This window comes from Dermochelys coriacea, chromosome 1, assembly GCF_009764565.3.
Source record: "Dermochelys coriacea isolate rDerCor1 chromosome 1, rDerCor1.pri.v4, whole genome shotgun sequence".
In the NCBI taxonomy this organism is placed as follows: Eukaryota; Metazoa; Chordata; order Testudines; family Dermochelyidae; genus Dermochelys; species Dermochelys coriacea.
Window position 1 is genome coordinate 20,932,708 of NC_050068.2, and position 16,731 is coordinate 20,949,438.

The 16,731-nt window shown below is 39.6% G+C and overlaps 1 protein-coding gene across 15 annotated transcripts in view; it reads right to left on the reverse strand.

The window, feature by feature from the left end:
* The window catches only part of SYTL2 (synaptotagmin like 2), a 78,323-nt gene that overhangs the window by 12,126 nt on the left and 49,466 nt on the right, over window positions 1-16,731 (reverse strand). For 4 of the 15 annotated variants that reach the window (XM_038396022.2, XM_038396012.2, XM_038396003.2 and 1 more), the window contains 6 exons: window positions 15,680-16,564; window positions 9,999-14,396; window positions 7,819-7,920; window positions 6,221-6,274; window positions 2,949-2,996; window positions 1,542-1,636 (listed from right to left, as the gene is read on the reverse strand). In XM_038396022.2, the coding sequence (XP_038251950.1) occupies window positions 1,542-1,636; window positions 2,949-2,996; window positions 6,221-6,274; window positions 7,819-7,920; window positions 9,999-14,396; window positions 15,680-16,564 (5,582 nt within the window). The remainder of the gene's footprint in view (window positions 1-1,541; window positions 1,637-2,948; window positions 2,997-6,220; window positions 6,275-7,818; window positions 7,921-9,998; window positions 14,397-15,679; window positions 16,565-16,731) is intronic. The other 11 variants (XM_043504107.1, XM_038396094.2, XM_038396103.2 and 8 more) reach the window with 4 other exon arrangements.

The following is a 16,731-nucleotide window of genomic DNA, read 5'->3' on the forward strand; positions in this document are numbered from 1 at the left end:
TCACTGAGAACAGCCTAGCTCCATCCTCTTTGGAATCCCCTTTCAGGTAGGTGAAAGCAGCTATCAAATGCCCCCCTCCCATTCTTCTCTTCTGCAGACTAAATAATCCCAGTTCCCTTAGCCTCTCCTCAGAAGTCATATGCTCCAGTCCCCTAATCATTTTTGTTGCCCTCCTCTGGACTCTTTCCAATTTTTCCACATCCTTCTTGTAGGGTGGGGCACAAAACTGGACACAGTACTCCAGATGAGGCCTCACCAATGCCGAATAGAGGGGAATGATCACATCCCTCAATCTGCTGGCAATGCTCTCATACAGCCCAAAATGCCATTAGCCTTCTTGACAACAAGGGCACACTGTTGACTCACATCCAGCTTCTCGTCCACTGTAACCCCTAGGTCCTTTTCTGCAGAACTGCTGCCTAGCTATTCAGTCCCTAGTCTGTAGTGGTGCATGGGATTCTTTCGTCCTAAGTGTAGGATTCTGCACTTGTCCTTGTCGAACCTCATCAGATTTCTTTTGGCCCAATCCTCTAATTTGTCTAGGGCCCTCTATATCCTATCCCTAGCTTCCAGCATATATACCACTCCTCCCAGTTTAGTGTCATCTGCAAACTTGCTGAGGGTGCAATCCACGCCATCTTCCAGATCGTTAATGAAGATATTGAACAAAACCGGCCTCAGGACCGACCCTTGGGGCACTCGGCTTGATACCGGCTGCCAATTAGACATGGAGTCACTGATCACTACCTGTTGACTCCGATGATCTAGCCAGCTTTCTATCCACCTTATAGTTCATTCATCCAGCTCATAGTTCTTTCAACTTGCTGGCAACCCTAGTCAACTACAGGTTTTGTTTTTGGCATGCACAGATGAGGCCCAAAGGGTTCACTCTTGGGCCCATCAACAACTGCTTTTTAAGAAGCCAGAGGACTTTCAACTAGCTCAGATGCTTTACCCACAAGAGCAGAGCATGCTGTCTGCAACACTGAGCATTTATTGATTCAGGGACAGACAGATTTCTAACTGAACCCCAGTCTCAGACAGGCTACCAAGCTGATCTCCCCAGCATACTGTTTTGGGCGAAGTCACCAGATGGTAATATTACACATCTTCTTACAAGCTCTCTTTCTTAGCACGTGAGCAGTGTACAGTCTGAAAAATTTTGTTATCTGAAAAAATGAAAAACTGAAAAAAATCTGAAAAGTATTGTTAGATAGAGATTGTTTAAGGGAAGCTGTTGCAAACAGCAAAAGAGTTTGCTCTGTCTTAATTGCTCAAACTAGCATCAGTTCTTGATGGAGAGTTGCATCCCAGGAACTGAGCATTGCTACTTGGGCTGAGATTTCTGAAAGAGGCAATTGTCTACATGCTGTTTGTGGCCACCTCTTTTCAAGTTCTGGTGTACCTGTAGTGTAAATTACACTGAGAAGAAACCCCAACTCCACACCACTGATTCAAAAGTAAGCTGACCTGGAAGGCCCCAAAAACAAATACATTAAATTACTCCTCTTTACACTATTTTTTTAAAATCAGATACTTGCCTCTTCCTGTAGAAATGCTGGTACTGACTTGCTCAGTCTTTTGAGTTTTTCAGGATTTGAAAACTGGTTATTGGGGTCTGAAGGCACTGTGGAGACTAAAAGAGCAGCAATTCAAGTTTTAAAAATATCCTGCCTTCTGACATTAACCGAACTTGGTCCTAATAAGCAGAGATTGGGATAGACTACTTTGGACAAAAATACATTTACATGCACATGCTGTATCCATGTGTAACTTATATGCGAGATATTTCATAGATTCATCAATTTTAAGGGCAGAAGGGACCATTATGGTCATCTAGTCTGACTTGTGCAACAGGCTAGAGAACCTTGATTCACTATGTTGTGCTGTACATAAAATATAATTTTTGCATATAATTATATAATACACTAACCCAGGTGCTGCATGAAAGTTTTGACCACAAATTTAAAGATTAACTTTTAAAAAAAACCTTTTACCTGCCAACTCTTAAGGTTTCTGATTTCCTCCTAGAACAGGAGGAGGAGCCATGCTTTTTAGACATGAACAATGTCACTAAATGTAGCTGAAACAACAGAACTATGGCTCTTGATCAGTAAATAAAGGCCAAGCCCTGCTCTCCTTACTCATGCTACGAGCCTCATTCATGTCAATGGGATTATACGTTAAATGAGCGGGGGTTTAGTCCCAGAAGAGGAAGTCATTTTCAAATATTTTGATTTGGTTACATAACGTATTAACAGATATAATGTATTCTGTTAATGATTCAGTATCTAAAACATGTCTGTTCACTTTCAAAAGTGTTTTCATTGAATTACATTGCCGAATTCTTAATTTAATACATTGTTCATAGCAACAGTGCAGAAGCTAGCCTTGCAAGTAATGATTTATATCAAACCAATGGTTCTCAACCTTATGCTATAGCATGATTTTTTCCACCCCAGGAGTCCAGCCCCATTTAGGAATAAGGGAAAGGAAAGGGGACATCCTCCCCCCCAAACACGTTTGGCACTATACATGATGTTTGCAAAACTGCACTAACTGCTTTTGCTACAATGTCATGCACTATCATTTCCCATGACAGACAAGGTGTACCAATTTGGCAGCATACAACCAAGATTAAGTGTGCGTGCAAATGTTGTAGCAACCATGTACAATTCCTTCCCAGATGTCACACACGTGCATCCCAAACAAACTTGGTACAAGACAAGGTCTCTCAGTCCAATTACCCCAAAACTGAAATTGTACCTCAAGGTTACACTGAAAAACACAAAGCATTCTTGGCACGCAGTTAGCTTTGTGAGCTGCAGCATTTAGTAACAAAAACAAAGTCCAGACTTATTAGTTAGTTGATATTAAATAAAATGGATTTGAAACTAAATCAGTGGAGAGTTATAGCCACTGGTTGATTGAAAGATCCTGTTACTCACTTCCTTGTACATTTTCATTTGTCTTTTGTTGCTGATCGGTTTTCTGATCTGCTCAGAAGGGCAACATTGAGAACAATACATTGACATTCAATAGTAAAGATATCAGGTTTGTATAAACAACGAGGAGTCCTTGTGGCACCTTAGAGACTAACATTTATTTGGGCATAGCTTTTTTGAGTTAAAACCCACTTCATCAGATGCATGGAGTGGAAAACAGAGGTAGGTATAAATACACAGCACATGAAAAGATGGAAGTGGGTGGTCAGTGCTAGCGAGCCAATTCAATTAAGGTGGAAGTGGGCTATTCTCAACAGTTGACAAGGGGTGAATACCAAGGAAGGAAAAATCATTTTTGTAGTGCTAATGAGGCCAATGTAATCAAGGTGGCCCAGCACAGGGAAATTAGTTTTTGTAGCGACCCATCCACTCCCAGTCTTTATTCAGGTCTAATTTGATGGTGTCCAGTTTACAAATTAATTCCAGTTCTGCAGTTTCTCACTGGAGTCTGTTTTTGAAGTTTTTTTGTTGAAGAATTATCACTTTTAAATCCATCATTGAGGGTGCAGGAAGACTGAAGTGGTCTCCTACTGGTTTTTGAATGTTAGAATTCTTGATGTTTGATTTGTGTCCATTTATTCTTTTGCGTAGAGACTGTCCGGTTTGGCCAGCGTACTGGCAGAGGGGCATTGCTGGCACATGATGGCATATATCACATTGGTAGATGTGCCGGTGAACGAGCCCCTGATGGTGTGACTGATGTGGTTAGGTCCTATAATGGTGTTCCTTGAATAAATATGCAGACAAAGTTGGCAACGGGTCTGTTGCAGGGACTGGTTCCAGGGTTACTGTTTCTGTTGTGTGGCGTGTAATTGCTAGTGATTATTTCCTTCAGGTTGGGGGGCTGTCTGTAAGCAAGGACTGGCCTGTCTCCCAAGGTCTGTGAGAGTGAGGGATCGTCCTTCAGCATAGGTTGTAGATCCTTGATGCGCTGGAGAGGTTTTAGTTGGGGGCTGTAGGTGACAGCTAGTGGCGTTCTGTTACTTTCTTTGTTGGGCCTGTCCTGTAATAGGTGACTTCTGGGTACCCTTCTGGCTCTGTCAATCTGTTTCTTCACTTCCTCAGGGGAGTATTGTAGTTTTAAGAACCCTTGATAGAGATCCTGTAGGTGTTTGTCTGAGGGATTGGAGCAAATGCAGTTGCATCTTAGAGCTTGGCTGTAGATAATGGATTGTGTGATGTGGTCTGGATGAAAGCTGGAGGCATGTAGGCAAGTATAGTGGGCTGTAGGTTTCTGGTATACGGTGGTGTTTATGTGACCATCGTTTATTTGCATCGTAGTGTCCAGGAAGTGGATCTTTTGTGTGGACTGGTCCAGGCTGAGGTTGATGGTGGGGTGGAAATTGTTGAAATCCTGGTAGAATTCCTCAAGGGCCTCCTTTCCATGGGTCCAGATGATGATGATGTCATCAATGTAGTGCAAGTAGAGTAGGGGCATTGGGGGATGAGAGCTGAGGAAGCATTGTTCTAAGTCAGCCATAAAAATGTTGGCATACTGTGGGACCATGCGGGTACCCATAGCAGTCCCGCTGACTTGAAGGTATAAATTGTACAAATCAGACATCAAGAATTATAACATTCAAAAACCAGTGGAACACTTCACTCTCCCTGGACACTCAACAACAGACTTAAAAGTGGCAATTCAACAAAAAAAACTTCAAAAACAGACCAACAAGAAACTGCAGAACTGGAATTAATTTCAAACTGGACATCATCAAATTAGGCCTGAATAAAGACTGGGAGTGGATGGGTCACTACAAAAACTAATTTCCCCCTGCTGGGCCACCTTGATTACGCTTATGCCCAAATAAATTTGTTAGTCTCTAAGGTTCCACAAGGACTCCTCATTGTTTTTGGTGATACAGATTAACACGGCTACCACTCTGAAACCTGTCACCAGGTTTGTATAGTGATTGTAGAACCAGACACTTTATATGTCAACCTGAAGATCATCTTTCGTCCTCCTTCACAATCGTCATTGGTCTGGATTTCCAAGACCCATACCATCCCTCACGATACATTTGGGGCATTTTCCTTTTTTTGACAATCTGGAGTGCAACCAGTGCAATAGGACCTGTCAGCAAGTGAAGCCCAAGCATTAAAGGCAAGATTTTCAAAAATGCTTCAGTACCAGCCTGAGGCTGCTCCCTCTAAAATCAACATTTGACCAAGTACTGAGCACTTTGGAAACTCCCACCCTAAATTTTCCAGGGTAGATATTTGTGTCAGTCTTTACCATGACTGACTTGAGCACAAAAATAATCTGGCTGCTTGAAAAGACAAAAAAAAAATCTACCCTTTCAGCTCAATTATACATACACATTTCATATATATTTTCAATGAATATCAGCTATGTCCCCAGTTCAGGGAAATGCTTAAGTACATGCTTATAGGGCTCAAGTGCACTCTGATCAGACTACAGACTAACTATAAAACACAATGAAGCCTCTAAAAGAGTCAGTAATAAATACAACTAAATGTGACTAGTTTTAGAATTGTGGTGCCACTGGATAGCACTTAAAAGGAAGTAAAAATGTGTTCTATACCATCAAATTCAGTGTCATTAGCTCAGGGTAACCTAGTAATCTTTGGTTTTGTTTTAAATTCAAGATCCTCTAGTCCGTGTTTACAAACACTCACTCAATGACATCAATGGGAGATTTGTGCACATATATCATGGAGAGTTTGGCCCATGCAATGTACCAGATGAATTTATAAGCGCACTAGTCGATCATCAGTATCAAGAGTAGGCAAGCCAGTGGCTTATCCATTATCTCAGAGCAAGAAAATCCACTTGTGTCTTAAGTCTTTGCTTTGCTGGATAGAACCATTTTACAGTGCAACAAATGAGCATGCTAATTTGATATTTTAGCAGCGATTCTTCATTGAGTCAATACCCAAAGCTCTCATTGACTTCAGTGGCCATGACACATGTGGAATGCCTGAAGGATCAAGCCCAGATAAAACACTGTGTGACATAAACAAAGTTGTTTACAATAATAGTGGGATATAACAATACTAATATATTGTTTAGAAATAAAAGCAAAGATAGAGAAATGCTACCCAAGTATTTAAACCATGCAGAAACTAACTAACTAATTAAATTACCATACAGCAGTGATAAAATTCTGAAATTCACCAACTCTTTGGCTGGTGAGTGGAGGAGGACACTGAAAAAAATACTATGTTCATGCACACACAAATAAGATATTTACCATCTTCAGCGCTAAGTACTAACTCTTCTTTTGGAATATCTACTTTTCCTTTATCTGTGCAGGAAAAAGTAACAGTTAGTAAAGTCTGCTGTTCAGGAAGGTAGTATGGATTATAGTGCCAGCCACAGAGTTTATAAGAAATAAGGTCAAAAATCAGCAGAGCCACAGCCCAGGTTAAATATACAAAGCACAAGGTTAAATGCTGTCCATAAAACACTTTCCACCTGGATTACAAAATTCAACTAGTTTGCTCTAAAGGGAGCTCTCATGTCATTGTTTAATGCAGTTTACATCAGTACAGGGCTTGACTGCAAGACCTCAGGCATCAGTACATTACAAATAAGCAACAGCACATTAAAAATAAAGAGAATGAAGAGTTCTTATGTCTGTATTTTAAACTAGTGTAAGATGCCTGAACTGGCCAGCTCCTTCCAAAACCCAAAGCTCTATTCCTGAATATCTACATGCATGAAGTTTCTCACATTTTCCCCATTATGCACAGCAATCAATAAGATATTGAAAAATACACAACCATGAACATAGGTGTAAGTGAAATTTTCAACACAAGCATATTTGACTGCATAATTTAAATAGGAACTCAGAGCCAAAATTTACTGCTGGTGTAAGTGGGTGCAATTCTACTGAAGTCAATGCAGTTGTCTCACTTGCACCACTCATTAATTTGGCCCATATCCATTTGTGGGTGAAAGTAGATATTTGTATGTTGCTCCTTTGGGTGCTTGCACATCCCCTTATTGTATAACAAGCACAAAGCCCACTACTGAGCAAAGACAGGCTGATTATGACCAATTCAATGCATATTTCTCGGAAGAAGTCTGCCGAGTGGATAAACTTACATGAACACTCCTGTGTAAACTCCATGCAAGTTATTTATAAATAGAGCTGGCCCACAAGAGAAAAGTATAACCATGGAGAGCATTTCAGGAGACTCAAGGCCGATCTGGCTTTAAAAAAACCCAAAACAACAACAAAAACCCATGCAAATGGGAGGACAGGATTAAATGTTTTCTCAGTCACAATCCAGACATTTATAGATTTGCAGCTAGTGGCAGAGAAGAGTTAAGCCCTCTTTAAATCTTTAAAACTTGATACTGGAATTAGGAATGGACATGGCAGTTGCATCCTTGCCAGCCTATTTTCTGCCACTACAGGTATAATCATTGTTACGAAGATGGCTATCTGAATGGAATGTGAGAGGAGATAAAAGAAGGGGTTGAAAAAGCATGTCTTAATTAAGAGTGCAAAAAAGAAGCCTATTTTATATTCAGCTGTGACTGAGAATGAAATACAGGAGTAAGTGTTCAAAATGAGCATGCAGTATTGAAATCAAAACCTGGTCAAAAGCACCATTTAGACTACAGCACTGCTCCTTACTTCTTATTCAGAAGTTGAATTATAAAGTATGGTGGTTATTTATTTACTTATTTTGGATGCTCATTCTGAGGACAGTTTTCCTGCCAAAATCCATGGTTGGAATATTAGAGTGCCAGTTGGTGAAGATGTGTGGAAGGATAGTATACAAGTATTTTTAAGCTTAGCTGGGGGCATGGAAGACAGCAGACAAGCTTTGTGCTCACTTGATGTGGCTGATGGAATGTCCTCTAGACTTTTGGAAGGCCTTTGCCTATCTGCACTCCTTTTCAGAGCCTTCAAAATAGGATCTAATTCTTCTTCTGAACCTGTCACGAGACAAAATACATGAACACTGCACAAACAGACAGACATGCCTTTTTAAATGAGAGCTACTTTAGAAGTCATTAGTTAAAAAAGTATAACTAATGAAGAGATATTTTTAACCCTTAGCAAAACATGAAAAATTCTAGTTTTCACAATTGTGAAAAAACCAAAGGAAAAATTAGGGAAAGGTGCAGATGTTTAGTCATGGATTTGGAGACATAATGGAATTCTAAATTACTAGGTAAAAATACATGCACTACCAAAGACCAGCAGGATCAATAGTCACTGAATTCAATAGCGTAAATTACTTGGACACAGGCTTTCAGGAATACATATTTTAAAAATGATTTAACTGTAAACTGCCATGGCAGCATTGTATTGACTTGGGGGAAAAAAGGAAATTTAACATTAATTTTAAGAGTTATAGAGCAAAAATTTACCCCTCCGGTGTGTTTGTATAGATCTCCTACTGATCAACAGACGTGCCATGTGGTCATTTGGCCTATTGTTTTGTCTACATACACACATACTAGAGGTAGGCAAATTAATTCAGACTCATTGCTTGAGATGGACTCAGAGTGACTCAGCTGTATCTACAAATAAGCAGGAGTCTAGCTAGGAACCCAAACCCTGTCCTAGAACTGCTTCCTGATGGAGAATATGGGGGTTATTTTAATAATGGGGACGTGTTTCTATTTGAATTACAAAAAAACGCAACAATTCATGTCATGTAGTCCAAACAGCAGCCATAGGAAAAAACTCAACTTCTACCACCATGGGACAGATTCAGATCTTAGAAGTTAATGGTCTCATCTGTCCCAGTTGGCAGTCCCACGTGCCATCTCATCCCTTCAAAAATCCCTTTCTGCCGCCTTCCCCCACCCTCCCCATGAGCAAAAAAGTGACCAAAAATGCTTCACTTTAGCTATGATGCAAAGCCTGAAGCCCTTCTCAAGTTTTACTCGTTCTTCATTTAGGCCGAAGTCCCATTGGCTTCAATTGTGTTTTGCCCAAGTTAAGAGTGAGGAATTAAGAATGAGACAGCTGTCAGCCCCTGCAAATTTCACAGGTTTCTCAAAAAGAAAAGGAGTACTTGTGGCACCTTAGAGACTAACAAATTTATTTGAGCATAAGCTTTCGTGAGCAACAGCTCACTTCATTGGATGCATGATCTGTAGCTCATGAAAGCTTATGCTCAAATAAATTTGTTAGTCTCCAAGGTGCCACAAGTACTCCTTTTCTTTTTGAGAATACAGACTAACACTGCTGCTACTCAAACAGGTTTCTCAGCGTCTCTAGTTAAGGGAACAATCCTGGTTTCTCAGAACAAATATTAAATTAACCCCTCATCTGAAGCAACTCCAATAATTTAATTACATGGGCACTGCCTATCGCTATTCTGTACAGGAGACCAGAGCCACTCTAGTGTTGCCATCTGTTTTAGATGCATCTCTATTTGAATACTAACTTTTCAATGGAAGATAACATTAAGTGAACATAGCCCCATGTTCTGATGCAACAGGCTGCAGCAATGAATTGATTAAGGCAGGGGTGGGCCTTCTCCTTTGCACATTGTGGTATAAGTACAGATGGGAAAGCATAAGCAATTATCTGGTTTAGCCAGATATTCCTTGCTAATGGGGCCCCTTTCTTACATCAGCCTGTGAAACATTGTTTTTAAAAAAAAAAAAAAAAAAAGGCTCTAAGCCCAAAGTTTAAATAATAGAACTCACTGTTCCCACACTGAACAAAAACTGCTACAAGGGGAAGAAACAGATGTGGCAAGCCCAACTCTCTCTCTATAGGCATGCAATAGGGTTATTCCAGGCCAACTCCCCAGACTGCAAGTCTTTTCAAAAGATCTGCTGACTAGGTATTAAAAAAGTTCATTAAAAAAAATGCCTGGATCGTCCAGTTAAGAAAATGAATGAGAATCTCAGTCAGGCTTTTGGTTCACCATTCTTAAGGTAGGTTATCGAAAAATTCTAGAAATATTTCTTAAATAGTAATTAATAAATAAAATAATAAAATAAATAATAAAAATCCATAACCATTGATTTAAGAATTCAAAAATGCTCACAAGTTGAACCTGAAAGATCAGAGCCAAAACTTATGGTGTCATCTTCATCATCATCATAAGGAGATGCTAGGAGCAGCTCAACTTTACTTATTTTGGAGGAGTGATCATCATCTTTAAGTGGTGTGCTTGCTCTCCTGAATCTAGATGGTGCATCCACTTCAGATGTTGCCTCACCGTCATCTGCTAAGGAAATGCTTTTATCAACTTCCTTTCCTGCTGCTTCCTCTCTTTTATTTTCATTTATCATCTCCATCTTATGTGTCTTGATAACAGCCACACCATTCTCTCTTTCCTTGGGAAGGGCTTCAGTTGATGCCAGGTTAGTCTGTACCGTTTTCTCAAATGCTACATTTCTTTCAGGGAGAGCAGAACCTCTCACTTCATTTACCACATGATCTTCCTTTACAGCTTTGTCATTTTGTTTCAAAGTCTCTCTCTTGATTGGCATCTTAAACTCTGTGCGATAGCTACTTGAAGCACTTGGACCAGAGAGTGGCATTTTAATGGCTAGACTTCCCTTTTCTGCTTGAGACACAGCGTCATTGGGTCTTTCCTGTTTTCCCATCCTCGTTGGCAGCTGAGATGAAACATCAGATGCTTCTTTAAGAAGTTTTTTTAAGCAGATATTCAATTCACTGCATTCTGCTTTTGTTGGAGCAACAGTTTTTTCTAGAGTTTCTTTTATTTCTTGAGCATGGTCCATCTCTTGTTGGAAAGGGGAATACGCACTCGGATTAGGCTGTGTCCTACCCTGTATTACACTATCCAAGCTTTTCAATTTAAGAGGTGGCGTTTCAGAGGCTTCCTTAAGCAGTTTCTGCAAACTAGCATTAAAGTCTCCAAGCTCAGATTTTGAAGGAGCAACAGCTTTTGCTATGGTTTCATTTACTTCTTGAGGATGGTCAGTATCTTGCTGATAAGTTAAGTCTACGCTCTGATTAGACTGTATCCCCATACTCTTCTGCATTGCATTGTCCATGCTTTTCAGTTTAGGAGTTTGCATTTCAGAGACTTCCTTCAGCAGTTTCTCTAACCCAGAATTAAATTCACCGAGTTCTGATTTGGAAGGAGCAACAGCTTTTTCTACAGTTTCCTTTACTTCTTGAGGATGGTCAATATATTGTTGGTAAGTGCAATTCACACTCTGATTAGGCTGTATCCTAATGTGCATCTCATTGTCAAAGCTTTTCTGGTCAGAGGGTGGCATTTCAGAAGCTTCCTTGAGCAGTTTCTGCAAACTAGCATTAAATTCATGGAGTTCAGGTTTTGGCTGAACTGTTTTTACTAGTATTTCAGTCACTTCATGATGGTTACCAGGAGATGCAGGATGATCAGTTTGATCCTCTGGCTGAGAGCTTACATTTTCTCCACTTTTTGCATGTAAAGGTAACAGCACTTTAGCTGCCTCTTCATTTCGTTTCTCCAAGCGTGTATTGATTGGGCTAACATTATCCTGATATGCAACTGTAGTTCTCTCTACAGTCCCAATTTCATTTGGAGTCCCAACTCTTTCTTGGGCAGTAACAGAAGTAGCCTGGTCAGTCTCTGTGACCTGCTTATAAAATCTTTGCTGATCTTCTTCAGGCACATTCTCAGGCGCTGCTTTTTTACTGTTATCTATATTGTATGATGAAAATGAGATTTTGGATGCTTCCTTAAGTAGTTTCTTTAAACCAGCATCCAGATCACAGAATTCAGTTTTAGGTGGAACTGTGGTTTTTTCTACAGTCTCTGAGACTGCCTCTCCAGGAGGCTGTGCTTCATTCTGGATCATGACATAAGCAGTTATGCCAGGATGCATTGCCTTTTGGGAAGAGCTTGGAATAGCTTCTGCATGAGAACTCTCTCTCTGGATACCCTCGTCCGCATCTGCTGCCTGATGGAATGGACAGGAAGTGTCAGATTCCTTAAGCAGCTTCCCTAGACCAATTTTTAGTTCATCAAGTTCATCTTTGGGTGGAATGACTGTTTTTTCTATAGTTTCTTTTACTTCTTGAGGAAGTGCTTCCTCTTTTTGATATCTAGGATAAGTGTTGTGACTCCGTTCCATCACCTTTTCAAAAAATCTTCTCTGTCCAGGCCAAGAAACTGTCTCTTCAGAAGTACTTTCTGTTACGTTCTGACTAGAAAAGGATGATATTTGGGAGGTTTCCTTTAGCAGTTTCTCTAGCCCAGCATTAAATGCATCGAGTTCAGCCTTTGATGGAGCAACAGTTTTGTCTACAATCTCTGCAACCTCCTCATTAGGAGATTCTGTTTTTTCCTTGGAGTCTGTGGGAGCAGTCTTGCTCTGCATTGTTTTTAGAGAAACAATTAGCTGTTCATCCATTCCCAATTCTTTTCCTGGAACACCTTTATCACCATCTGTTTGGAATGATGGCAAGGGTGCCTCAGACATTTCTTTAAGCAGTTTCTGTAAGCCATTGTTAAATGTGCCGTGCTGTACTTTTGGTGGAACAATCCTTTTTTCTATATATTCTTTAACTTCTTGCTCTGGAAGATCCACCTTTTCTTTAGGTTTTGAAATCACTGACTTTCCTACATTTTTTCCCACTATTTGGACAGATTCTGAATTTTCTGTTCGTGTCAGATTCACTGACCAAGGAATGGGCTGCCCTTCCTGTCTAGGCGACTCAGGTACTTTGAAGTTTATTTTCTTTGTTCTCTCTCTCCAGGGAAGTTGATTTTGCTGTTGAACCATCACCTCTTCTTGGCTCATCTCTGCTCTGCTTTCTTTAAGTTCCTTTGACTCTTTTTGGTAAGTTGCTGAACTAATATTACCTGGGGAAGTGGTTTCATTTTCCATATGTGATTTAGCTCCAATATCCCAAAAACTTCTCAAACTCTGAAATTGCAATGGGTTGGAAATTTGATCTTTAGACATCTCATCTATTTTTTCCTTCAAAGACAAAATCTTAAAGTTTGGCTTCTGTTGTGTAGAAGAGGGATTTCTGTCATTTTCTGGAGATACTTGTTTCCGATCTTCATACTTGTTTGATGAAGCAGGAGTAAAACCAATTCTTGGTTGCAAATGATTTGCTTTTAGCAATTTTGTAAATTCGTTAACCTTACCATCAGATTGGAGTATTTTTCTGGACTTTTCAACATTATGGTTTGCTTTGGATTTCTCCATTATATCTGGTCCAGTCTTTGAAGACGTTAGAAATTTATCTTTAGATGCCTCGTCATCACTTAATTCAACTCTTCTGACAGTAACCAAACTATGCTTGTTTTGAACTTTTGATTCACTTGATAAGGATGCTGCAGAATCAGTGGGTTTTACTGTGCTACTTCCTTTATTGATATATTGTGCTGTGCTACTAGCTGATGGGGTAGTACTTAAAATGTCTTCCTTATTTGTATGTCTGGGTCCAGTTTTGTCCTTTTCCCAGAAGGCCCTAATATCCCTTACTCTTCTCTTTTGTTCTGTCTCCTCATCTGAGATTTGTACCTGAGATGGCTGTTTGGATTCATGCTGAGGCAAGGTGAGTAGTTTTGTCCTAGAACTACTTGGATCTAGTTGCATACTTCCTTGATCAAGTAAACCAGGTTCTTTTCTCTCTATTCCTCTATCATCAAATCCAGTCTGTGACTGAACATGGTCTTCTTCCAAGAGAGATTTGATAGTGCATATTTTCTCTTCCTCTTTCTGAATTCCTGTTTGCACATTAGTTTTCAATAGTGAACCTTCATTTAGCTTTTCAGGAGGACTGAAACTCTTTGAACCTGGTTTGCCTTTTCCATCTTTAAGAAACGTTGGTTGTTTATATGCTGCACTTTCATCCTCTGGTTTGTATAACATTTTGCCTTCTGCAGCCAATTTTTTAAGAATATTTGTTTCATCTAATTTAGTAACTGGAAGATCAGTGACCTGTAAATGTATCTTCTCTCTACCAGTTTTGCTTTTTCCAAGTACAATAGGTCCTTTGTTATAGTCTGTTCCTTGAATCTCTTGACTTTGATTTTCTTTTTTTCCTACTTTTAATATCTGTATGTCTTCTGCATCAACTGCTGCAGGTTTCAAAACATTGTTTGGTTTCCCATTATTTCCAAATGACAAGTCAATTGGTCGTGTATTTTCATCTGTGCTTGGTCCACTATCTTTTGTAGTTGTAACTCTTGCCCTAGATGATAAGTACAGTTCTTCTTTGGACTCTCTCCCTTGGGAAGTTACCGATGGGGTATTCTCATCGTCAGTATTGGAACTTCTTTTAAACCAATCTAATACTTTTGATATGGACTCATCAGCTGCCTTCATGAACTCAGCAGCATGTTTGTCAGGCTTGGAAGTAGTTTTAGCACTTTGATTCTCAACAAGAACAGGCTTACCTTGAAGGTCTGCAGTGCTGGCATTTGGCACCTGAGTAGATTTTGTCTTAGCAGAAAGTGGCTGCTGATCTGTAACATAAAATCACCTTTCAAGATAAGGAGTCAAACAAACGTGATTTTGCTGAAACACATTTTCCACCTTGATTAAAAAAAAATCTACTAGCGCTAATCACAGCTTGTTTCCCCTTCCCATTGCTGCTTGTTATTTTAAAAACAACTGTTTACGTTAAAACAGCAATCAAAAAGCCAAAATAAAGAGTGATATGATGGAGAGAAGGCATGACTCTTGGGAGCCTATCAAAGTTTACCACCAATTTGGAAGAAGGGTTGGAGTGGTTTTCCAGCCTTTGGCAGGGATGAGTTAGCAGTATCCCGATATGGGGTAAAATCCACAGGATTTCTTCTTGGGGTGCATAAAAATAGTTAGAGATATTTTTGGCTTTCAAAATGCATTATACTGCAGGACAGGTATTTATTAAAAAATAATTAGTGGATTAAAAGACTCCTCTAGACATCCATATACTTGGATGCTTCATTTTCCATCAAGTCCCCACTACAAGTTATACAAGCTAAAACACTGAGATATATCCCGTATGTTTGTTCTTTTAGCTTGAAAAAAATATTTCAAGGGAAGAATATTGATATACTGGCAGCACAGCAATGAAAATAGGCTTGTAGAATAAAACTGGAGCAATTTATGAATGAGTAAAGTCTTAGTCCAAATTACAACCTTACAAAAAGTTCACTCTGCAGAAACACTTGTTTGCTTATAATTATGGCACTTTGATTCTTACTCAGAAGTGGATTTTTCATTATTTAACTGCCATGTTTTTTATTTAGTCACACGTTAAAAGTTAAAAAAATTAGTTAAAAAAATCCCCAAATCATAGTTCCATTATTACCAACAAAAGACAATAGTGGACCAATTTCTTCAATCCTTATGTGGGCAAAGCTACCATTAACTTCAAACCAGGAGTTTTGCCTAAGCAAGGATACGTTTGGCCCACCCTGTCTCTCTCTTGTTGCTAATAAATATGAGTATTCACACTTTAGGCTGGACATGTTATTAACCAGTTTCTGTTTAAAAAAACAAAAAACAAAAAGCCAATCAATTAGAGCATATTCCCAAAGACTCAATGGTCAGACAATCATTAGAATGTTAGAAAATACTTAAGTGGTTTAGTGCATGAAACTGGTAAATTAGTACGCAAGCAGAAATATTCTGGATAATACAGAAAGCTCTCTCTCATGACTGGAATATTAATGGGCAGCATTTTTATGCCTGTTTTCAAAATTATTGTTTACCCTTCTCAGTATTAACCCATTTGACATGTGTTGTGTTGTTCTCTTACCAATCGTGTGTTTGGATGACTCCAAGTCAGGATTCGGGAACTGTTTGGATATGTTTTGAGACAATGTTTCGTCAACAATTTGCACTTCCTGAACATTTGGTGAGATATTACTGGAGGATTTTCTTGGAATTACAGGTTCCATAGGAAGACTTGTCTTAAGACGCAAAGTTTCATTAACTGGTAGGCTTGACCTGTTAGCATCAGAAGAATATGGTGCTGATGTGTCTTCTTGGGAGGCATCTCTGTCTGTTGCATTAACATCTAAAGCAGAGGATTGGGAGCGTGGAGATTTTACAGGGAGGGTTTGTTCATTTTGAAGTGCATCTAACATACTAGTGTCATTTTCGGCATTCTTAACATAGTCTGATTCCAGTAAGTCAAACTCTCCTATATCTTTGCCACATTGTAGTTGGGGGCTCTGAAGAGGTTGTTTTGTACCTGTCCTGGAAGAGAACCTCACCTGTTTCAGTCTTTCCAGTGAATGTTGAGAGGGGTCTTCTGCAGGAGGATTTGTCTCAACTACTCTTTCAAGAACAGTTGAAGACGGCAAACCAGTCTTACCCTGATGGTCAAAGATCTGATTAACACGAAGACCTTCTGAATCAGTGGAACTTGAACTTGAACTGCGTTTCAGAATGCCCCTAGGTGGTGTACCAGCACCACTAACCCGATCAGTCCTTTTAGCAGGTTTGGGAAAAGAATCATCTTTCTCCAATATGGGATCTGTTATTCTGTAGATGACTTTTCTAGCTTTTGGTACAGGAGGCTGATCTGCAATTCTCTGCGATTCATCAGTTTGTTCTCCAGAAGCCTGCCTATGTTCCTCTGACCTATTGTTTAGTATGTTTCTCTTGGATTGGCTCTCCTTTGAAGGTGACAGTGTGTCTGCAAGAGAAGACATGCAGACAAGGAAAAGGGTAAAAACGTACTGCAAAACAGATCTCAAGCTTAAGAACATGCATTTAGTCAAAGCATCAGGTGTTCTACACAGGAAAGACAAGGTGAATACATTCTTGCAGCTCTAGAGTGCAATGCAAAAAGACAAGACAACG